At 40.0% G+C, this 25,741-nt stretch overlaps 1 protein-coding gene across 1 annotated transcript; it reads right to left on the bottom strand.

Annotated features, from left to right (window-relative positions):
- Positions 1-17: 17 nt before the first annotated feature.
- On the bottom strand, positions 18-23,720 carry sash3 (SAM and SH3 domain containing 3). The gene is made up of 8 exons (XM_084042131.1): positions 23,475-23,720; positions 20,305-20,406; positions 16,680-16,817; positions 15,687-15,831; positions 14,680-14,837; positions 2,678-2,890; positions 2,194-2,338; positions 18-1,105 (listed from the first exon to the last, which is right to left on the bottom strand). The coding sequence occupies exons 1-8, from the start codon at positions 23,565-23,567 to the stop codon at positions 822-824; spliced, it is 1,278 nt and encodes a 425-aa protein (XP_083898257.1). The 5' UTR covers positions 23,568-23,720; the 3' UTR covers positions 18-821.
- Positions 23,721-25,741: the final 2,021 nt, after the last annotated feature.

Below are 25,741 nucleotides of genomic sequence, written 5' to 3' on the forward strand. Positions count from 1 at the left end.
TGTATTTACAGCAAAGTCACAAGACTTCCTCACTCATAGAACAACAGAACAAATGAAATAATATTCTTGCAAAATTGTGAAATGTAAATCACATCGCATTTGTCGAAAAAATATATACACATGGCAAAGGACTTTATACTTACACATACTGTAGCCTATCTACTAAAGCAGGAATATTTAAAAACATAATTGAAAACATTTTACAATCAGAGATCCGAGAGATACTATGACACGCCACACATTTTAACAATGAGATGAGGGACATTTTGGCAAGCACAAACAATGACACATCTTCTGTTATCCTGTATATCGAGCATTGCTCCGTGAAAAGTGATGGCAAGTTCATAGTCCATACAACACAAAATGTAATTCACTGAAAATACTATACTCTGATATGGTCATGCCAGTAGCAACCACAAATAATGACACATCTATTATATCTATCATAGCTCTGTAAGCATTGAGGGTAGCAAGTTCATAGTCCATACAATATAAAATATAATTCACTCAGTAGCTGACCGGACAGTGTGTCAACCACATACTTGCACTGAGCCCGGTTTAAATCTGGCTGGAGGCCTATGTTGCAAGTCTTTTTCCCTCTATGAACCTTAATTTCCTGTTTCTGTATATTGTCCTGTCTATAGAAACGACTGAAAAAATAACAAAAAATGTTTTATACTGAATGTATGTGTGTGTGTGTGTGTGTGTGTATTATGAAGTCCCAGGGCTTTACAGTATCCACCATTACATCAGCTGAGGACCAGGAATGCATGATGTTCTAGCATATTATATAGTTTTGTTCCCTCACTTCGTAAAAGACGTCAGTCCACAGTGAGCTCCTCCAGTTGCTCCTGGACAGACTCCAGCTGCTCTGTGTCGCTCTCCTCCTGCTCCCCAGATTCCTCGTTCTGTTGGCCAGGCTCTTGGTCTTGTTCCTCTGGTGTGTGATTCTGGAGCTCTCCCTCTGCCTTTGGTTCCTCGCCGCGGCCGCTCTCCAGGTTGTCTGAGCTCTCGAAACAGCCTGAATCCCTCGGTTCCTTGTCCTTATCTTCCTCAGACGCATCCGATCTGTCCTCCTCCTCGTCTGGGCCTGATTCGTCTTCAGCTGAACAGGTGCAAACACAGATGTGGTAAGAAACTAAGTAATTCTACAATGCACTAATAATTCAAAAGGCCTCCAGCCTGGATTCAAGATAATAGATTCTCAAGGTTGTGCATAATATAAGACTTATCTTTATAGGACCTTGGAAATTTTGCCAAATCTGATATTTAAATCCTGTTAAGCATTCACATAGCTACTGTTTTTTTTGAGTCTTCGGCATGACCAATCTTGTAGTGTTTATTCGCTCGGAGTCATTTCTAGGCAAGGCAAGTGTATTTGTATATAGCATATTCACACAGAGGCAGTTCATAAAATAGATAAAAAGAAAAGAGAATAGAAAATTGAAAAAAGATTTAAGAAAAACGTATTACAAAGTCACAAGCATAATAATTAAAAAAGAAACAACAGTTGTAAGAAGTTCCATTCCAATTAGCTCAGGAAAGCATAGTAGCTCCAGGGCTAATGGGTATTCATAAACTCTACTCAAAGCACAGCTCATGCTACAGGAAAGGTGTTTAAATTGCAGCTAATGATCTGTCTTGAGGGAAAAGAGCTCACATATCAAAGGCTCTCTGAGGACTAAATAGAATTTCCTGTAGGCCAGTGAGCATACAGTACAGTATCTGCAAGATGAATGGAACATAAACATAAATGTACTTAATTAGCATTGTGACAGATTTTTTTCATGTTTATGACACCATCAAATTATCCCCACAGATGCTTTTATTTATCTTACTATGACTACTATGCTTAGTTTAAAGGACGACTTCACCCATTTTTAACGTATCTTCAGATAATTGGTCCTCACTAATGTTCATAATAAAATGGTAAAAGAAAATTCTACTCTGTGTCTCATAGGAGAGCTGTGGACACTTGCTTACCAGTGACATCATTGTTGGGCAGGTTTTTTTTTTCAAACAAGATTAATTTATTTTCGAAGATGGGTGAAGTCGTCCTTTAATACAATCTGATATATGAGCACCACAATATGACTAAAACGTTTAATCCTAGAGTTGTCATCGTAGTTTGTAGTTTCTAATAAACATGTATTGTTTCAATATTGCAAATAAATTGTTCTCATTTGGACTTACAGTCTCCGAGCAGCTCAGTGGCGTTCAGGAGCTTGGCGCGCTGGTCTGCGTTGGTGATGTTCAGCTCGTTCAGGTGGGACTCCTTGAGCCCCCCAAAGTCTTCCAGGGTCATGAAGCCATGCATGGACAGCAGGGAGCAGAGCTCCTACAGCACAGCAAAACCACACGTTGAATTAACAGATACAGCTTAATTTATAATCAATCAATGTAATAATGCTGCTAATGAACAAAAGTGGTCAAAGTAGTGTCCAGTACAACATACTGTAAACACAGTAAAATCTGGTGTGTTCATTTAACTTTGAAAATGTGTAGGATAAAAAAATATAAATAAATAAATGGATGAATGAATACAATTTTAATTGACAACTTTTTCCAAAGATCCTGTGAAAACGGACCCTTTCAGAGTTAAATTAACACCCCGGGTTAACACACTATGTATATACATACATTGTACAGTATGTCACTACAACTGAATGTATCTTACACTCAGGCCGATGGTCTCCAACACCTCCTCCAAGGTTTTGGGTTTGGCTCCGCCCCGGTGGGTCTTACTGTGACTGCGGTTCCTCCTGGCCGGTGGGCCCTCGTCAGGGAGAATGTTAACGTAGATGAACTTGAAGGAGCCCACTTTGTTGTTGAGCTTTCCTGTCCAGGTCCCCACCGGAGGCTTGTCAATGATGTGGATGATGTCACCTTTCTGGAACAGAGATGACATCATGCTGAATACTGTAACCTGGACTATACAGTGACGGAACTAAACTGAGGAAGTGGTTCTATGGTTCCCCCTTTGTTAGCAAAATATTAACAAGCCCTCTGGTTGACTGTAGTCAGATTTTGGATGCTAGGGAACAAATATGTTTGTTCGTTTGTTGTTGTTTTTTCACCACTTTGAACAAAATTTACAACTGATATCATTTTGATAATATTATGTTATTGTATCATTCTATCTTGTGCGCAGTTCTTCTGACTCATCTACTAGAGAAATCAGATAGCCTACTGTAATTTACTCAGCAATCAAACAGCCCAAAGTTACTTAACCCAGGGGTCTATACTTGGTCCCCGAATTACAAACGTTGTGAGCTCGTAGATCTGATATTTTTGCTGAATGTTCACCTATTTTCGCCACATGTTTGCCTATGACATGCTCAGAATTGGAACGCAAGGATGTAGTTAAATGGGCAACTATGAATGATACTCTACTTAAGACTATAAACAAGTTCCCTATAGAGACAAAAAAGGTTGAACGAGAGGAAAGATTAAAAAAATATTTGATTTGACACATTCATTATATTTCAAAACAACAAAGACAAGCATGCAGATGGGGATTTGAACCCAGATCTCTCATATCACAGGCAGCAGCACTAACCAGTGGCCACTAGTAACCAGACTGGTTTCTTATACATGTTACACTTATACCAAACTCATGGACACAATATCATTGGGGGGCCAGGCCAGGTGTCGATCAACCCCCAGGTTCTGAGAGGGGGTGGGACTAAAAAAGGAAGAAGAGAGACAGAGCCCGAGTGAGAGAAACAGGTGAAAACAGTGATGTTTATTTATGTGTTGCTGCTTATAAATTCAATAATCTGGTAAATGTTGTCACCAAACTAAGAACCTGGAGGAGAAGATAGTGTGTGTGACATTTCAGCACACGCTGCATCCCGTAAACCTGTACAACCAGGAGCTCCTCGTCACTACTGTGGAGTCTGGCATTCATGGTGAGTCACACATGCCCACACACCCCGTACACATAAGATAATTGCGTAATGAGGAGTTTTTTTTTGACTGTGGTTGTTTCACAATATTGATTAGCCATTGTTACGGCCCTACATGGCCTCATATTGTGTTTTCACAATATTATAAGTGTTTTCAGTGCCCCATGGTAATTGGAGGGTGGAGTACAGATTGGAGGAGTGGCGTGGTGTCTGGAGACACACCTGGGCCTCATTTCTAAATCAGCCACAGCCAGGATAAAACCCTGGGAGAAGCTCTTTTTCAGCTCTTTTGCCATCCGTCACCTCCATGTGCTGAACCCTTTTTGTGTAGCTACTGTAGCATCTATTTGGGTTTTCTGAGTGTAGGCTGTGTGCCAAACCTTTATGCTTGGTGCGAAGGGTGTGCTGCCATTTCCTTTTACCCTTTTTGAACATATATATGTTTAGTTGGGGAGTGTAGACTGTAATTTTTGTTTTGGTTGGTGTAGTTTAATTTGATTCCTTTTCAGGTAGGGTGGAGTGTTGTCTGTTGTTTTGGCCTTGGTCACCCTGAGTTTGACACTTGTGTTGTGGTACATTGTGTTACTCCTTAGCCTCTAGACTCCATATAAGGTTGTAACCGCCAATCAGCCATCAATGGATTATATCAATATCGATTGAGAATAAGGTCATATCAATGGGGATAACAGAAGGTGCGTGTGGTAATTTGGCGGTTATCTGTAGCTGCATGATTTTATTTGTGGCTGGCAGTCATTATCTGTAGTTGCATGGTTTAACTGCTTTAGTAAATCTGAAACTCCTTCCACCATGTCATTTACTCCTCTCCCCATCGCTGCTTCTTTCTCTCAGGAGAATCTGTTCTCCTGAGAGCAACACACCACAGGTACTCCCAGTCAAGGAGACGCCCAGTCAAGGATAACTTTTCTTTGCTCATGCTCATTGTCTGATGTGACTTACTGTTGAAATGTGAATGTTAATACAAACTTTTATTTTGTGTGGTAGTCGCATGTTAATTCCAGGAGGCGGAATGTAATTGGGTTGATGGAGAACATGCAAAATACCATACTATGTCATAAAAAATTAAGTCATGCAATACTTTAGTTTAAAAAAAAATGCCATGCAGTAAATAAAATAAAAACGTTATAAGTTATACAATGGCATAATAGTTTGTTGTTAGCCTAAATTGTTCACAGCACAGCTATTTGTTTTTGTATTTCATTCTTGATTGTGTTTTCATTATAAGTGATTATTGATTTGATTGATATGCAGTGTAAAATGGTATTTTATCAAACGTTATTAATACAGCACTGTAAGTGCGAACAGCAAATGTAGCCTACTTAATTTAACTTAATGAAATTAAACATGTAGTGGACTGCTTGATTAAAACTGTTTTTGTTTTGATCATTTGAAAGTTAAAGTAATAAAAAGGGTATGAATTTTAAAGACATTAAGCTAAAATGAAATATCCCTCTGTTTGCTTTCAATGAAAGTGTAAATCTGGGTGCAGAGTAAAAATGCTCTAACAGAGGGTTTTAAACAACCTAAATCTCAGATGTGTCATAATGAACCCTGGTCATCAGAGGGTGTATCTGTAGATTCAGTCATTCTGTCAGGGGGAGAGGTGTTTGCTGTAGACTTTCAACTTTTGACCTGCCACCTCTCCCTTAAACCTCAAATATTACCTCCAGTTTCTAATTAGTGTGAAAAGCCTGGTGGCGCAAGAGAAAAGGAGAGGCCTTGCAGGTGGAAGGTTGGGGGTTTGAATCTTCGTCTTGGTAAATCTCTATCTTTGCTCTTTTGAAGGCGAGAAGCAACTGAGAATGTAATAATTAACTGAGAACGTGATACTTAACCCACCTTTTAGAATTTAGATGGAAAAGTGAAAAAGTTCTTTAGGAGTTTTGAACCCTTGACAACCGGTTTATAAATCACTGATAACAATAACTGTTGTGTTTTCTTGTTGTGTTCCTTGTTTCTTAGTTATGCTTGGTGCTTTACAACACAGTTGTGTTTCTTTACATATTTTAGAAATATATCTTCTTAGTTCTAGTTTGAATTTACACAATTGTGTACCTTTTGTTTTGTAGTGATGTCTGAGTGTTTCCTGTTTGCTGCTACCTACCTGTCTTGTCTCACGCCTGTCATTTGCAAATGTTGTTCACCTGTGTCTTGCTTAGCCCTTTAATTTCAATGACCCCCATATCTCTGAGAGTGTACAAATGGACCATTAGGGGTCCATTTGGTTCCATTTTGTACACTCTCGGGAGTTACAGAAATGTAAGGGGACATTTAGAACCCCCTCAAGAAACCATGAGGGTCCCCTGGACCCCACTTTGAAAACCACTGCTTTACACACATCCACTACAGATTCTGCAGACTAACTCACTCATAAACAATTAGTTAATTCGCCTTTGTCTTTATATTCATCAATTCTGTGTTTAAGTGTATTGCTCTTAATTTGTTTGAACTCTGAGCCAGGTTCACACATTAAAATGGTCTTCTGAAATTGATAAATGACTGTAATTCAGTTCCTACATTGACACAATAGTATATGAGAAAAGTCATACTAAACTCGTACTGTGTCATAAAAAATGAAGCCATACAATACTATAGTATAAACAAAATGCCATACAGTCCTGTCGTTAAAAGAAATACTTTGTTCTTGTCAGCCTAAATTGTTCACAGCACAGCTATCTATTTTTATATTTAATTCCTGTGTCAGGGTAACTGGTGTGGTTGTCATGGTTACTAGCCATGTCCATGTGTCATGTGTTTCAGAATGATTGGAGGGCGGAGTGTGTCATCAGTGGAGATCTGGCCCACCTGGATTGTCCTCTATAAAAGAGGTGGCTGGACTTCACTCTTATCCTTTCTCTTACCATGAAGCTCACTGGAAGCACTCCAGCCTTTTGGATTTTGGTTGTTAAAGGACAAGACCACTTGGTAGAGGGTTGTGTAGTTAGTTACCTTGCCATGATGTAACTCCAAAGGTGAACAAGAAATCTAAAATAATTGCTCCATTGAATAGAAATTGATCATTCAAAATATGCCTACATTGTACGGTAAAACAGCTCTCAAAGTCACGCTTTTAGCACATAAACGAACACAAACAAAGCGACTCAGTCAATATAGAACCTCACCAAACCAGTACTGTTTTTGTTTTGTTTTTAAATAAAAATGTCAACTTCCTGCTGATTTTACTATTTGAAGATCCGAATCCTGGTCTGCGGATCCAGTCCGGGTTTTCTTTTTAATAAAAATGGCAAAATCAACAGGATGTTAGCCTTATTTCAAAAACAAACGGTACTGGGTTTGGTGATGTTTTATATTGTCTGAATTAACTTTATTTGCGTTCGTTTGTGCTAAAAGAGTGACTTTGAGAGCTGTTTCAGCATACAATGTAATTCAATGAGCATATTTTGAATAATCAATGGAGCAATTATTTTAGATTTCTTGCCCACCTTTGGAGATGCATCATGGAAAGGTAACTACACAACCCAAACGTCTACGAAAGTGGTCTTTCCCTTTAAGCACTGTTAACCACCCCAGTATCCGTATTGTGGGGATAGCTTTTGCAGAAAATAGCCGATTGACAAGCTCACTACGACACGTTGTGAGCTTGTCGATCGGCCATTTTCAGCCAAAGCTTTACCACCAATGACACAAAACAGAAAATACACTAGTATTGAGCCCTGAGGGACACCGGTTACCCATATGGGGTTAAGTTAGTTTTAATAAAATCATTTAAACCTTCTTTGTTTGAGTTTCCTCATTTTGTTACAAACTCAGCCGTTTGGTCGGTTGTTGCAATAAATACATTACATTTAAGTGGTTGGATTCAATTTACGTAATTTGTTATCCCTGAGTCACTAGAATACCTCAAAACGAAGTATGGAGCTCGGCCTATATGATTTGATTGATATGCTGCATGCCATGAGTGCAAAGTGGTATTTTCTTAAACTTAATTCAGCTAATAAAAGAGGATCTGTGGTCATAATACAGCACTGTTTGAGGAACTATTAAACATTTTTGAGGAAAGTTTGAGGAACATTAAAAAATATGTCTGTAAAGTGTTCAACTATATAGTTGAACACTTTACAGACATATTTTTTAATGTCCAGTCCAAAGTGAGAACAATGTAGCCTACTTGATTTAACACCAAAACTGCTATAGTTTTGATCATCTCAAACTAAGGAATGTATAAATGACAAAAAGGGTATGATTTTTTATGACATTAAGAAACATCTCTCTGTTTGCTTTCAATGAAAGTGTAAATCTGGGTTCAGACTCAGTCAGAGTAAACGTTTTCTAACAGATGGTTTTAAACAACCTAAATCTCAGTTGTGTCATAATGAACCCTCTCCCTGATCATCAGAGGGTGTATCTAGTAGATTCAGTCATTCTGTCAGGGGTAGAGGTGTTTAATGTGGATTTTCATCTTTTGACCTGTCACCTCTTGCTTTAACTTTAAATATAACCTCAAAATCCTAATTAATGTGAAAGGCCTGGTGGTGCAAGTGAAAAGCATAGGCTTCACAAGCAGATGGTTGTGGGTTTGAATCTTGGTCAGGGAAGATCTCAATTTTCGGTCTTTTTAAGGCGAGAAGCATGGATGAAGCCCGCCTCCCTCCTCACGTCCTCTTTTAGCTCCGGTAGGAGAGGGAGGAGCATGGAGGGAGCCCACCTCCAGGGGGAGGAGCTTAAGAATCCGGTAGGAGAGGGAGGAGCATGGAGGGAGCCCACCCCCAGGGGGAGGAGCTTAAGACATTTACATATTATGCAAAGTTTTTTTATTTTTTATTTTGTGATTTTATGGGCTCTGTTTTTTCACATTAAGTTGTTTGAGTTTTTTTTTTTTTTTTTTTATTGTTTAGTGTTTTTTTTTATTGTTTAGTGTTTTTTTTCCATCACCAGTTTTTGTATTGATCCCAGTCTCATTTTAGTTGTTTTACCCTTTCAGTTTTTATTTAGTTGTTGTTTGAGTTGTTTTGAGTGAGCTTTGAACCAGTAACCCTGGGATTATGAACCACGTATTTATCTTTTAAGCCACGCTGGCATGGAAGCTACAATTGGGAACGTCATACTTAACCCACCATATAGAATTTAGATGGACAGTGAAAATGTTCTAAAGGAGGTTTGAACCCCAAACCTTCTGTTCTCAGACCCTGTATTTATCTCTTGAGCCACACAGGTATATATGATACAAAGAGAACGTAATACTTAACCCACATAGAATTTAGATGGACAGTGAAAATGTTCTACAAGAGGTTTGAACCCCAAACCTTCTGCTATCAGACCCTGTATTTATCTCTTGAGCCACACAGGTATATATGATACAAAGAGAACGTAATACTTAACCCACCATATAGAATTTAGATGGACAGTGAAAATGTTCTACAAGAGGTTTGAACCCCATACCTTCTGCTATCAGACCCTGTATTTATCTCTTGAGCCACACAGGTATATATGATACAAAGAGAACGTAATACTTAACCCACCATATAGAATTTAGATGGACAGTGAAAATGTTCTACAGGAGGTTTGAACCCAGAACCTTTGGATTATAAACCCCTGACTCACCTATTGAGCCACACAGACAACTTTTGTTTCGGTAAAAACGTTTCGGTACAAAGAAAATGTACTAAGTCCAGAGCTCGATGAATGTTAGGGACAAAAAAAATGTCACTACAAAGTACTACCAATCAACTCTAAATTGCCTGAAACGTACTCCTAACAGGTTTTTGGGGGGACGATTTACGGAAACTTTCGTTTCGGTAAAAACGTTTCGGTACAAAGAAAATGTACTAAGTCCAGAGCTCGATGAATGTTAGGGACCAAAAAAAATGTCACTACAAAGTACTACCAATCAACTCTAAATTGCCTGAAACGTATTCCTAACAGGTTTTTGAGGGGACGATTTAGCGAAACTTTCGTTTCGGTAAAAACGTTTCGGTACAAAGAAAATGTACTAAGTCCAGAGCTCGATGAATGTTAGGGACCAAAAAAAATGTCACTACAAAGTACTACCAATCAACTCTAAATTGCCTGAAACGTACTCCTAACAGGTTTTTGGGGGGGACGATTTAGCGAAACTTTCGTTTCGGTAAAAACGTTTCGGTACAAAGAAAATGTACTAAGTCCAGAGCTCGATGAATGTTAGGGACCAAAAAAAATGTCACTACAAAGTACTACCAATCAACTCTAAATTGCCTGAAACGTACTCCTAACAGGTTTTTGGGGGGACGATTTACGGAAACTTTCGTTTCGGTAAAAATTTAAATCTGTTATTTTTGACGAATGTTCGCCCCCAGAATAGGGATGCTGGGCTTTACTTCTCCCACCACTGCTGGTGGCTGAAGAGCATACAAGACAGTAGACAGACAACTAAGAAACCCCAGTGGTGCAGTTAGAGCATACATGGGCAACTGGCGGCCCGGGGGCCACATGCGGCCCCCACCCTCACTTAATACGGCTCGCAGGTTAATATCAGAATACTGATATATCATTGATTTCAGCTGTTACAATTCCAAACATGCAAACATGACCCGCTTTAATTACTTCAGTCTATATTAGTAGCTTGATGACTAGTATTAAAATTCTATTGTCTTTTTATGTCCAATGTATTTGTATTTAAGTTCATATGGTTAACATAAGTATAACTAAATGCATTTCAAATTAGATACAAATGTTACTTTTCAGGATCCCAATTCAAAAATAGCAAAGTAAAATCAGGATTCCAATAAAAAAATTGCAAAAATAGCCGATCTACAAGCTCAAAACGTGTCAACTTTTGTGTGACATAGAATGGCATAGTGAGTGTGGAAATATAGTGGCCCTCTCCATTATCAGAGTTGCCCACCCCTGAGCTAGAGATATGTTGCTTCTCAAACCAGAGGTTAGGGGTTCAAACCCAAACTCAAAATATTGAGCCTAGCTCACCCCCATTCTCTCACTGAATGCCAGGCTGCCCAAACACACACCTCACCTGACATAAACTAAAGGCGATGAGGGGACACACAGCAGGAGCTAATCAATCAATTAGGACGTGGGACATCGAAACAAAGCGTGGGAAGAACCAAACAAAAATAAGATCAACAAGCAAAATATACCTACACTATAGGTGTTTTTTTCATGTTTGTAGCTGGCTGTGATCTTTCACTGAAGAGCATGCAGGGCAATGCTAAATACACACAACAGTTCTATAGTGGTAAAAAACAGTCAGACCTCTGTACCCTGCACGGTTTAACTGCTTCAGTAAATCTGAGACTCCTTGGACCATGTCATTCACTCATCTCTCCATCGCAGCTTCTTGCTCTCAGGAGAACCTGTTCCCCTGTCGTCAGCCTCCAGCACAGAGGTACGCCCAGGCAAGGATAACTTTTATTACAGTTTGAAAAAGTGACAGATCATGCTCATTGTCTGATGTGACTTTAAGGTTGAAATGTAAATCAGTGTGAATGCTAATGTGCACTTCATTATCATCATCAATGTATGATTATTTGTCTAATTGTTTGTTTTTAATGTCACCTTTTCTTCAATAAAGCCCTGCCAACTACATCATATGGCCTGTTCCTTGGAGGAGTTGATGCAAAAAGGAGTTTAGCTTGTTATTAAGATATGACAATAACGAATATGTGTTTTGATAACATTAAACATCCCTCTGTTTGCTCTCCAACCATCTGTTGTATTCATTTTTTTCAACAGATGATTTTTTTTAACAATGACCTAAAAATCAAAAAGGTTGTGTAATAATGAACCCTGATCATCAGTGAATCTAGTAGATTCAGTCATTCTGTCAGGGGTAGAGGTGTTTGCTGTAGACTTTCAAATTTTGACCTGCCACCTCTCCCTTAAACTTCAAATATTACCTTGAGTTTCTAATTAGTGTGAAAAGCCTGGTGGTGCAAGAGGAAAGCATAGGCCTCGCAGGTGGAAGGTTGGGGGTTTGAATCTTGGTCCTGGTAAATCTCTATCTTTGAGTTGACAAGCATCTTCTGCCAGCCCAATTTGTTCTAAAACTCAAAAAAGGTTGTGTCATAATGAACCCTGATCATCAGTGAATCTAGTAGATTCAGTCATTCTGTCAGGGGGAGAGGTGTTTGCTGTAGACTTTCAACTTTTGACCTGCCACCTCTCCCTTAAACTTCAAATATTACCTCCAGTTTCTAATTGGTGTGAAAAGCCGGGTGGCGCAAGAGAAAAGGAGAGGCCTCGCAGGTGGAAGGTTGGGGGTTTGAATCTTGGTCCTGGTAAATCTCTATCTTTGCTCTTTTTAAGGCGAGGAGCGTGGAATCAGCCCGCCTCCCTCTTCACGCCCTCTTTTAGCTCCGGTAGGAGGGGGAGGAGCATGGGTAAAGCCCGCCTCCAGTGGGAGGAGCTTAATACATAATAAGCAAAGCAATTCTTGTTGTATGTCATTGACATTATTAGTATTATAGCTGACTTATTTGTTATTTTTTGGACCACTGTTTCATGTTTTTTTATTGAGGCACTTTGAAGTTTTGTATTGATTGTTGTTTTGGTTATTTGAGATACTCTGTATTAGTTGTTGGAGTTGTCTTTTGTATTAGTTGAGCTTTGAACCCTGAACTTTCAGTTTATTAACCTCTGGTTCATCATATTGAGCCACGCTGGCATAGAAGATGCAATTGGGAATGTAATACATAACTCAACTTTTCAATTTAGATGGAAAGTGAAAAATGCTCTTTGGGAGTTTCGAACCCAGAACCTTTGGTTTATAAAGCCCTGATTTATCATTTGAGCCATGCTAGCATGGAAGAAGCATGCGGGAATGTAATACTTAACTCACCTTTCACAATTTAGATGGAAAGTGAAAAATGCTCTTTGGGAGTTTTGAACCCAGAACCTTTGGATTATAAACCCTCGATTCATCTATTGAGCCACGCTGACATAGGAAATGTAGTTGGGAATGTAATAGTTAACTCACCTTTCACAATTTAGATGGAAAGTGAAAAATGTTCTTTGGGAATTTTGAACCCAGAATATTCAGATTATGAGCCCCTGATTTATCATTTGAGCCATCCTGGCATGGCAAAAGCAACTGAGAATGTAATAATTAACTGAGAACGTCATACTTAACCCACCTTTTAGAATTTAGACGGAGAGTGAAAAATGTTCTTTAGGAGTTTTGAACACTAATACGACCAGTTTTTGTTTCTGCCACCAGTTTGATTGCTGTTTTAGTGTTATATTGGGGCGCTTTTAAGTCTTTTGAGTTGCTTTTTTTTAAGTTAAGTTTTAAACCCTAAACCTTAAAAACCTTATCTCTTGAGACACACTGGCATAGAAGATGCATCTGAGGATGTAATACTTAACCCACCTTAAAATTGAGATGGAGAGTGAAAAAAAAATGTTTTGAACCCTAAACCTTCAGTTTATAAACAACTGATTTATCTTTTGAGCCACTGAGATGCAACTGAGAATGTAATACTTAACCCAACTTTCAGAATTTAGATGAAAAATAAATATTTTTTTTTAGCTTTGAACCCTAAACCATTGGTTGATAAAACCCTGATTTATGTCTTCAGCCACACTAGCATGCACATTGCAACAGAAAATATAATTCTTAACCCACCTTTTAGAGTGAAAAATGTTCTTCAGCGTTTTTCTTTTTAAACACTTTTTTTCTGCTAACACCAGTTTGATAACTGTTTTATAGTTTTTTATTGAGGCACTTTAAAGTTTTGTAGTATTACACCATTAGTGTGATTTGCAAGCTGTTTGAGTTGTTTTGGTTGTTTTTTGTTTTAGTTTAGTTTTGAACCCTAAACCTTTGGTTTTTGAACCCTTAATTTATCTCTTGAACCACGCTGGCATAGAAGATGCAACTGAGAATGTAATACTCAACCCACCTTTTAGAATTACACACCTCTCAGCGGAACATTTGCATATTACACATAGTAAATTCTATTTATTTAGTGCTTCCCATCATTAGTATGACGGAATATGAAAAATCTGACCGATAGGCCTTGAACACATGACTATAGACATGTAGCCTGGGTGCCAGCCTGCTTCGCTACGTTCGGCGGATTTTTTTTCTCTCTGCGCTTCTCAGTCTGGAATGCCCCCGATTGACTCGTCTTGTAGAACTACACTGGAACTACATATGTTACGTTAGGCAACGTCGTTGCTGATTGGATGTTGTTCAAACGAATGACGAATCAAAACGATCACACCGTTTTTTTTGTCCCGCCCCGCACCACAGACCAATCAGAAGCCACGGTAGGTTTCGAACCTTGGCTGCTGTGTCCCGCCTCCTGGAGATAGGAGGCATTCCAGACTGAGAAGCGCAGAGAGAAAAAAAAATCCGCCGAACGTAGCGAAGCAGGCTGGCACCCAGGCTAATAGACATGGAGGTTTAGACAAAATCTGTAGGAGTAATATTGTGTTGCAAAAATCAGCCTCCTGGTGGCACTATAACTGCACTGATGTGGGGCAGAGATTCTTCCTTGGCATCCTGGGAGTATGTGTGCCAAACGGTCCAACGGTGCCGGAGATTAGCTGTTCACAGACACACAGACACAGGGACACACAGACGGACGGACGGACGGACGGACGGACGGACGGACGGACGGACGGACGGACGGACAGACAGACAGACAGACAGACAGACAGACAGACAGACAGACAGACAGACAGACAGACAGACAGACAGACAGGTTCGAAAACATAGTCTTCGGCCTTCGGCCGTCCGGCCTGGCAGATACAATAACAGTAATAATACTCAAAGCAGAGACACCAGGGGGCTCACCTGGAGTTTCAGTGATTCCACATCATAGGGACTGGGAATGAAGTCGGTGTGAACCAGGGCGCGGCCACAGAACGGTCCAGTGTAAGAAAGGCCATTCTCTTCTAGTCTCATGCTGTCCCTCTGGCTGTAGCCACTGTCCAGGCTCTGCCGGTCGCTACCTGAGACACACAGGTACAAGAGGCTCTGAGATGCATGCAATGATTGCAGACACTTTGTTTCATTATGACCAAGGGTTAGCAGCATATGATCACTGTCGGGCAGAAACCTTGTCTTCTCATGTTTTTTTCACATATGAATGCCCTATTTTATACTTGGGCGTATCACTGTTTCATGCTAAAGTAGGAGTGGAACTTTTTTCCCATTTCCTGAGAGGTAGAAAAATACAAGAACCATCACCCCCAAATATACTCACCCCCAGTCAAATCCAGTGGCACCAGGTATTTCTAAACTTAACCTCAATAAAACTATGCATAAACCTAACCTTATTCCTAACCTTAACCTCAGTAAAACTATGCCTTAACCCTTATTCCCTAATTTACCAATTTCTGGTGCCTAGCGTTCTGAGAAAGAAATGGGGGCAAGTATTGTGTGTGTGTGTGTGTGTGTGTGTGTGTGTGTGTGTGTGTGTGTGTGTGTGTGTGTGTGTGTGTGTGTGTGTGTGTGTGTGTGTGTGAGAGAGAGAGAGAGAGTTTGAGGGGGAGTGATAGTCCTACAGTCATACCCTAAAACAGCGATTCTCAATCTGTGGGCCCCCAAGTAATTGGCAAAACACCAAGATTTAAATTATATAACATAAATATAAAAACAAGAAAAACATGGTATTTTCTTCCTTAAAACCTTTAAAAATTAGTTTTCAGTGTGATACAGATAAATAAAAATGCTGCGTTAGTTCCATTGATCCAAGCCGGAACACAATCGATTGATTCATCGTTAAAATAAACCTGCTCGGAAAACGCACGTGGCCCGCCCATCTGACCACTTAACACGGCACTAAAGGGGTGACTTACTGCCAGAGAGTTGTCTGGTTACAGGGATGGGTGTGGTGTCCTCTGATCCCGTGGAGCAGACAGAGGTTCTCTGTCCTGCGTGCAGATCTGGAAGCCCACCAATGACAGGAGAACCACACAGAGAACCCTCATCACCACTCATCCCCTGTGATGCACAAAGGACAGCGGCACGCTTCAGTCGTGGTGGAAAGTAACTATAAAGTATACATGTACTCAAGTACTGTACTTAAGTGGAACTTTTACTTTGCTGGAGTATTTCCAATTTTCAGTACTTTTACTTCTACTCCACTACACCTCAGAGGCAAATAATGTACTTTTTACTGCACTACAATTATTTGAAAACTTTAGTTACTTCGTAGATTTTGATTGTTATTACAAACATTTAAACTTTGGCTATTTGAAAATAGGCGATCTACAAGCTCACAGCGCGTCGCAATGCGACGCGTTGTGGGCTTGTAGATCTGCTATTTTCAAAAGATTTTGTATACATTTTAGACATATGATATATCATTCCACATAATGAGTTATTTTACTTTTGGTTCTTTAAGTACATTTTGATGTCAATGCTTTTGTATGTTTACTCAAGTAAATTTTGATTACCGGACTTTTACTTGTAACCGAGTGTTTCTACATTGCAGTGTTGATAGTTTTACTTAAGTAAAACATGTGAGTACTTTTTCCACCACTGCTTAATGATGACGTTAATAATAATTGTTGTCAATAAATAAGTTAAAGGGAACTATTTATGCCAAAGTATGTCTCCTTAAAAAAACATAAAAAACCTGTAGGAATGTAGCATTAACTGACAGGAACCCTGACTTCAGGTGTCTCAGGTTCCCTGAGACACCGCAATTCATGCATATGTCCACTAGGTGGAAGCCTTTTCAATCTTTTGTGTTAGCTGCATACAGTATTGTGTTACACAGTCAGTTTGCATAACCTATAATAGTTTGACTGTATCATGACACAGTGTTTTGGTATAACAAGCCTTACCCCCTCCTCAGCAAGCGCTTTCTGTACCATCTTGGATGTTTTGCGGGACATGGTACGGGATATGACATTGCGCCATGATTTCTTGCCCAGCTTGCTCCCACTTTTCTCGTGTTCCTCCACGGGAAAACCTTCCATCACCTAGGATTACAAGGCAGAATAATGGTCTTAATTAATATCAATTTTAGGGTTGGGTTTGCATTTTTTTTTTGCTTTCATAAAGCTAAGTCAAATGGCACATGGCAGATGTCAATGAAATGTTGCTTAGAGCAATGGTTCTCAACCTATGGTTGACAGTGAAATGAAAATTTAAGAACTTTTTAATACCAAAAAAACTGTGTTAAAACGCCTCACAAGTTCACAACGCCTCGCGTTGTGAGGCGTTGTGAGCTTTTCACAATATCTATCTGTGTGGAACCGAGTCAAACTACTGTAAATGTAATGCCTCAACTCCTACAATTCCAAGTGCTTGTCAGGGTGGGGGGTCCCCAGTTCAAATGTGATTATTTTGGGGGGATCGCGGCCTAAAAAGGTCGAGAACCACTGGCTTAGAGCATTCAGTCACCACACGTGTGACATGTCCATGCAAGCACACACAAATGAGTTCCTCAGTGGACCAGTGGGCACAATGTATTAGCAGAAGCAGAAGCAGAAACACACACACACACACACACACACACACACACACACACACACACACACACACACACACACACACACACACACACACACACACACACACACACACACACACACACACACACTTCAACAAACAGACTCAGACTATCGGATTTAAAAAAACAAGAATGACCTAAGTCATAATAAAGCCGCATGGGGCAGGCTTTTTTGGCCCCAATCTTTTCATAGACCTGATTACTTGTTTTTTGGGTTGCTTGTTTCTCTCGCCAAACCTGGCAACATTAGCGTCTCAGATTAAGGCTCTAATGTTTTTTATATAAGTGGTGGCAACATTTTGTGACACCACACGGGTCTTCCCAACAATAGCTAAGATTGAAGTCATTGTGAACATGGCCAAATAATAACTTAATAGCCAAACTAGGTCTAATGAAGCACGCTAGCATTTAGGCTAACCCTCCTCCTGTGTCGTGTTACTCCGTGCGTTGCCTTGTTATGATTTGTGTTCGTCCATGCTGGCCCCTAATATGGTCTGCTTCCGGGTGGATAGACCTAACTAACAATGAGGATCGTTCTGATTGGTTCCCTTCCCAACTAGTCCCTCAAAAAGAGTAATTCTGATTGGATCTCTTCTCCATTCGTCCCGCCCTAACATTTTCGTCTCGTCTAATTCGTTGACTAACGTGTCCATTACATTTTCGTCTCCCCATTGGCTTAAAAGGGGAGCTTAAAAGGGGGGAAGTGTGATGGACAGTCAGGACAGCCAATGAGACTTAGGTGTCGACACTTTTGACTCAGGTATCGACACTTTTCACTCGGGTGTTGGACTAAGACTAGTGCTGTTTATAGAGCCGACGCTAGCGCATGCGGCTAAAAACCTTGACTGTGGACTGAGAATCTAAGTGGAAGGATGGTGCCTTCGTTAAATATAATACGTGAGACTGTCAATCATCCTGTCTGTCTGTGAGACAGACAGGATGGAGGACTGAGGTTCTCTGCATGAGCACTCCCAGAATACATCCTGTCTGAGTATTTCTGTCATTTAGTCTCAGCATGATAAGCATGCATGACGGGGTTTCATTGTAAATGCTCAATTTCGTCCTCTTTTTGACTTCCTCCCTTCATCTTAAAAGCCATTACTCATTTGTCTGTCAAATTGCCATGCAAACTTGCTGGGAAGTTGAAGTTCTCTTAATTGCAGTACTATGATAATTACATTGTAAGGTGGGTTTTGAGGAAGCTTCATCTGTGAACTTCTGTAATGGTCACTTTCTGTTTGAACTTTAATTCTGGCTATTTCTGGATTCATATAGAAAACACTGTGCAGTCGAGGAAAACCAAATGGTTTGATCAAACGTGTCTCATTTAGAACAGGTGTCTGGGTGTGTGTGCTGGAGCGAGCAAGACATCTGTGAGTGAATGTTTGTACTGCATGTGCCACTGTTCAGTGCGTGGAAAACAATATCAGTGTCCCAAGTCAGTGGTTCTCAAACCTTTTCATGCCAAGGCTGCGGACCCCCATCCTAAATTTGATTGTGCTAGGGACCCCCCAGAAGAGAAGATTAGTGTTAAATAGCAGATGTACAAGCTCCCAGCACAGCACGAAGTGATGTGTTGTGAGCTTGTATATCTGCAATTTTTGAATAGCCAACGCATAAAATATGGATAAAGGGTTTAAAATGAATGCTGAATGCTGTATTGACAAATTTTGCTGGGGACCCCCTGGAACCTCCTGAAGGACCCCTGGGGGTCCCCGTCCCCACTTTGAGAACCAGTTTTGATAAAAGCTCATTTGGGGCTTTTTACCTGTACAATTTCCCTTGTCTGTAATTTGTAATGTATAATGTACGTATATCTTCTGTGTTTATACAGTATAACATGTTTCTGTATACTGTAGGATAACTGTTTTACCTTTTAATCAACTATAAGGAAAACAACTAAATGTGCTCTTTTCTTCACAGTGTGCAATTCACCCTCATCCAGTAGTATTATGAGAAAATGATGGATTAATATTACATGTAAAAGGGAATACGATTGTGGTCATAGCTATTTATTAGCTGGCTAGCTAATCACCACCAAAACAGGTGGTAAGGCATTGTCTTTACCAAGTTGTCACAGTGGTAAACTAACGCTTTCGAGTTGAGTTAGTTAATTATCTTGCTGCCTTCTGTTTAATAGTCAATCACATTGTCCATCTCTGCAGTACTATATACTGTAGTATGATGATGAGTCATGGCAGGTGTTGGACCCCAAAAAATGTGTGAACTTGTTTGATGATTGTAAATGATACATTGTCTCAGAGTCCAGTGTGTACCCTCGTCAAACCTGAACCATGCACCCCTGTCACTACTGGCTCTATCAGCGCGTATCAGACTCCTGACAGCTCCATAACATCCCTCAGTCCCGTTACACCCTCAGAGCCCCTGGATTGCCGTACAGCTGATGTCTCATCAAGGGATTGAAAAAAGAATATCTCCCAACAATGTTTTGTGTTACTTATAAATACAGATGTTTTGTAAATTTCTCATAGATTGAATTAATCCATTTTGCACTTCAAGCACCCTCTGCTGGCAAAGCAAGAGTTGTGTCTATTCCCTTTACTGACCTTCTTTGGGTGTACTCAAAACAAGTGTGTTTTAACACTGAGCATAACTATGTAACTTTCCTCTTCTACCCCGGTTTGAACCCGGTTTCCTGCGCAATTGCTGAAAGTTTTACCAATGAGCTAATAGAGCCGACCTGCTTGCTCAGGGGATAAATTTGATCTTGACCATCAGGTCAAAATTTGTGTCAGATTCTCTGTCTAGGTGAGACATGACCTTTGACACGATCTAAATGTCTCAAGAGCAGGGAGACAAAATACAACCACCCCAATTATATAAGTTATATTGTATTAACATACTCTACCATACAGATTGGACAAAATTACATTTTATTCATTAAAAAAGTTACATAGTGAGGCTTTAATGTTTTTCCCATAAGCCCAACTTACTGTTTCATCAAGGGTGAACTCCTTCTCCTTGTCTGACACCGCAGGAGAGGTGGGCTTGTGTTTCATAAAATCCTTGAAGCTGCTGGACCTCTGCAGACTGAGCTGTGGACACATTGTAGATTTGATGTGTTTTAATTAAATCATAGTTGGGACCAGAGAAGAATGTACAATAATATGCTAAATCATGTCCACTACCACCATGATGCACCTTGATCAAAACATTAAGCCAGCATCAGTCAAAGCAGACCTGAGATGCATACAGTCAAAGTTTGACTTGTTCTGAAACTCAGTGTTAGATAAAACTGATCTCATGGCAACACAGTATGTGACCTTATTTCCATATCCTTAGATTACTCAGAACTGCTAGGTCTGCTGTTGTACATGCTGCATGTACTCTCGCAGATTTCAGTTATTTCTGTCATTGTTTTCTACTTCTATTGTTTGTATAACATTTTTATACAATATTATATATACATTGGTGTTACGTTCTGAGCACATTTTAAAATGCAAAATGACATGGAAACATTTTGTTGATTGAGGGCAAAATGGCAGTTCAAGAGAGATCAAGTTGCAAATTCATTGTTTGCTGGAAGAAAACAGTGCAATGATGAACAGGATATATCTGACTGTGACTTGAGTAGAGATTGATCTGACTTCTTTTTAACCATAAAAGCATGAGTCTATTTGCATCTGTCCACAACTGACACTATGGCCAATGATAGCAACTCATGGAAACTCACGGCATTAGAATTAGCATAACCTTTGACTGTACTACCTGCACTGTTAAGTAACTTGTTAATAAAGTATTCAATTATGTTAATGGTGTGTTACGGTATATCATTTTAATCATTACAAATGTTCAATAATTGAATACACTACATTGTACATTTTTCACTAGTCATTTATTTGAGACAATCCAAGTCAAGTCTTTTTAGTCAAATCCAAGATGTCTCTGCAGTCTCTCAAAGCAAGTCTAAAATCAAGTTTTTCAGGGCAGGCCACAATTAAAGTCTTGAGACTTTGTAAGCAAGTTGCAAATCAAGTCTCTGAATGCTGACTATGCCCAACAGCACCAGTTCCAATGGGTTTTAACCGTTTCCTCCGTTATAATAGTGTTTCTGCATACTGTAGCTGAGACCAGATCAGGTTCAATACATTAAAAATGATGACAAAAATAAACACATTCTACATTATTTTTCACACTTGATACTTATAATTCAAATACTCTTACCAGACTTTCAAATAGTGAAGTTCTGGTAATGTTGTTCAGAGGTTTTTATCTTTCAATAGATTGATCATTGTAGCATAATTAAGTGTATACCATTTATCTTGAGTCCAGGTACAACACACAACTGAAAAGGCACCAATATTAATCTTAAATATTTTACAAAAATAAAAAACAGCTCAAATTATACAATAACAAATATAACCAGTACTAGGTATAGAGTCAACCTGATCATCTTCAGCCAAGTACGTGAACCCTTCAAGAGTTTTTCAAGCTTTCCTCTGGAAATTGTTTCTAAAAATTCACATTTAAGGTGGAGGGCTTGAACACACAACCTTTGCACTTTTACCTGAAGGCACCGGAGTGTCTTCAGCTAGTCCTAATCACACTGCGACAGAGACTACAGTAGATCTACTTCTCCAGAGTGGTTCTAGCTTTCCCCAAGGACTCTAACTTTCAAAACATGCTTCACTGAAACAGAACTTCCTTTTCCTATTTATGAACTGTGTCTACAGTATACATGTGTATCTCAAAGTAAGTACTGTAGTCGGTCTATAATTACGCTTTGTAGTGACAGTACGTCTCTACAGTATGTACTGTAAGACATTCATATACAGACAATCTGGGCAATAAACACATGCACGTGTGTGTGTGTGTGTGTGTGTGTGTGTGTGTGTGTGTGTGTGTGTGTGTGTGTGTGTGTGTGTGTGTGTGTGTGTGTGTGTGTGTGTGTGTGTGTGTGTGTGTGTGCGTGTGTGTGTGTATTGACTGTTTCTACCAGTTTGCATGGAAGTCTTAGATATGATTTCCCTCATAGCACTGGTCTAATGTAAATCATATCATCTCAAGGCATCCTCCTCAATCCTTGGTAAGAACCACAGGAAGCAGACACCAGCTTGAGCAACTGTAGGCAAACAATCATTGCAGATATTGTATTTTTTCAACATGGGGGGATGAGTGTCTGCATCTAGGTTTAAGAATTAAACCACCAATAGAAAAAATTGTTTTGAGGCAATCTTTTCTTTCTTTCTACATGCAATGACTTATCTCACCCTCCGCGCCCTGCTTTCCTCCCCCGTACACAGGCCAATTGTTATCGCATAGACACCCGACAACCTCCATGGTGGTGGGCAGGGACTTTACCACTGCGCCACCCGAGCGTTTTGAAGCAATCTTAGTGAAGAATGATGATTATGTTTTTCCTGTCACAGTTCTCATTCCTAAAAAAGAAATACAGTAGCTGTCTTCAAACGTTTGCCATCTTGGCTTCAATTCGCAGACACATCCAGTGGAACAATGACCTTTCCCCAGTCATCATCCTTGGCAATATATAGTGTCAAGGATAGTGGGGGAAAGGAAGGTAATGAGATGCATAATGATAAGGCCTGGCTTCTACAGCAGAAGAAGAGATGCAGATGGAAAACAACTGGTGTGAAGCGTAGGAGGTTCTTCTTACGCAGCCAGAGACACCGCAGTGAGAAACAACCACAAAGCACATTCAGACCCAAACTACGTCTGCAGCAGTGACTCACTCCAAATTAGAGGAACTTGTCTTTTCTGAAGTACATATTTCAAAAACAAGTCTGTTTCTCAAGTTGAGAGGTAATTTAACAAATGGCTGACATACTGTAAACATTGCCATTGCCTTGGAGAGCTCAGTTGTGTTGTGTTCTGTGCTCACTAAGGTTCACCAGGTTCACCGTATGATTTTTTTTGTTTTTGTTCAGTGTCACCGCAAAGGTTTTTGCAGCACATCCTGTGAAGGGCAGCTGCACACTCAATCCATACACGTTTGTTGCTTAAAGTGGTTGAAGGCAATAGTGTGGCAAGTTAAACTGGACGTGTTCCCAAACAGCAGTCCACAGACCCCATCTTTATCAAGGCTAGCCCACTCCACTTGCCCCCTCAAAACAACAACAACCATAATAACCCTACTCATGCTCACCTTTTTCTTCTGCCCCGGCTCTTTCTTCTGCGCCTGATCTTTCTTCTGCACCTGCTCCTTCTCGGAGGCGTTGGAGGGTCTTCGTCTCAACATCTTCTTCCTTGGTGGTGTTCAGCTCTCGGTGGTGGTCAAACAGTGAGGAGGTGCGGGCACCGGCGCAAATAGAAGGACGAGGATTCCTGTCACTCTCTTGTCACAGCCGCTGCAGTCATGAGGAACAGAGGAAGGTAGAACTGCTGTACCTTCCTTTGCAGTGAGTGGAGTGGTGCATAAAAGCGGAGAGGAAGTCACATGGCCACACAGGAAGTAAAGGAGCAACTTTTTGTGTCTGCTGGTTTACAGTCAGTCTACACTCATCCCACGGCTGGTTATTTCTCAACATTGTGGCTACATGCCCGTTAGACTCTCTTACACACAAAAGTTCAAAAGTATGTCAGCAAAAAGCCACCTTTTGGATAATCTGATGTAATCATGAGTACAATTTATTTATTTTACAACAGGTAAAATAAATAAATACATAAATAAATATCATTTGTTTTTTCCCAATTTATTTTATTTTTTTATTCAGTTATGATGTACGTGGGGGGCATTTTCCTGGCATGGGACATTGCTATCCTCGAAGACACGACTCCCATCAGGATAGAAGTGCTTCATCATAGGATATGCAGTGACCCTTCCCTCTGAGGGAAGTGGACCGAAACCATGGCAGGAAAATGCCCCCACGTACATCATAACAGAGCCCTCTCTCTAGGACAGTGGTTCCCAAAGTTCCTCTCCCCAGATGATTAACTTAATGTGCAACATTGTTTTCTCACTCAACAGTGAACAAACCAACATATTGAATACAGGGTATCTGCACATTTCTAAAGTTACAATTTAATTACTTTTAAGACCTTGGCAAACCGATCTACAAGTTCACAACACCTCGCAGTGTGAGGCGTTGTGAGCTTATAGTTTGTAGTTTGGCTATTTTCACAATATTTATCAATGGAACTGAGTCAAACTAAATGTAATGCCTACAATTCCAAGTGCTTGTCACGGTGGGGGGGGGGGGTCCCCAGTTCAAACATTATTTTGGGGGTCGCTGCCTGAAAAGAACCCCTGCTCTAGGGCTCATGCATTCATGCCTGTACTGTTCGCTTGGTACAGTATATGCCACAAATGCATGAGCCCACTTGTGGAGAATATGGTGACGGATGACTCATCTGACCAGATCCCTTTTTTTCCACATCTCTGTATACCAATGCCTTTGATTTGTTCACCACTGAACTCTCAATTATGCATTTGTTTTATCGCACTAATGCATGAGCATCAAGGTCGTTGAATGTGAGCTTTTGACCACAATTTCCATCCCTATTTACTGATGTATTTCACTTAAATCAAAACCCTGATGTCATTTTTTTATTGTTCCTATTGAAACACTAACCAGTTGAGCAGCTCATGCCCTCTGCTCCAATGAAGCATCCTCTTTCATAGTCGCATAGATCTTTTCCTCTTGCCATCTTGAGGTCAACTGGTCCTGCAGCTCAGCACTTGTACTGTATACATTCCACAGAGCATTATAGGATGTTAATTGCTTATTTGAATCATGCAGTCCACCTGTGTGTAAGCAGATCCATTATTTGTTTGTCCACTCAGTTGTTCTAATGTTTCCTCTAATTTGTCTTCCATATGTACAGAATATATTAAGTTGTATGTTGGCAATACAAATTATATTTGTCTTGCCAACATAGCACAATAGATTAAGAAAAGACTACATCAGGGATAATGATGAAGTCCAGAGCAAGTTCCAATGCATTGGTCCTTTTCTATGTACTTTGCCATGTGAAATAAAGGCATTCAATGTTATACAACAGAGTGCCTTGGATATGTTGGAGGAGACAGGCTTTGACAATTTTACCTGAAAATAAATATATTCAAGAAATTCAATTTGCTGAGAAGCTTTCATTCCTTGTGCTTCTAAATATGTTAACAAAGAAACCTTGCAGCTACAACATATTTCAGTCCTATCATTTTAACCTCAGCAGAAGTAAAATTTGGTGTACCATTGGGTAACAACACTGATGCAATACCTTAACTCTTGTAGTCACTCATGTTGTATGAGATGGTTCAGTGAAGTGAAAGACATTGAAAAATGACACATTTAGAAACCGAGCAACGGTTCCTGGGCAGCTGCAGCACAGACCTGCACAATATACGGGGGGAAAACTCCCAACTAATGCTTAATATACATAGCAAAAAGTGAAGAAAAGGCTGCACACTCATAG

The sequence above is a fragment of the Gymnoscopelus microlampas genome, assembly GCF_963454915.1.
Source record: "Gymnoscopelus microlampas genome assembly, chromosome: 18".
Lineage (NCBI taxonomy): Eukaryota > Metazoa > Chordata > Actinopteri > Myctophiformes > Myctophidae > Gymnoscopelus > Gymnoscopelus microlampas.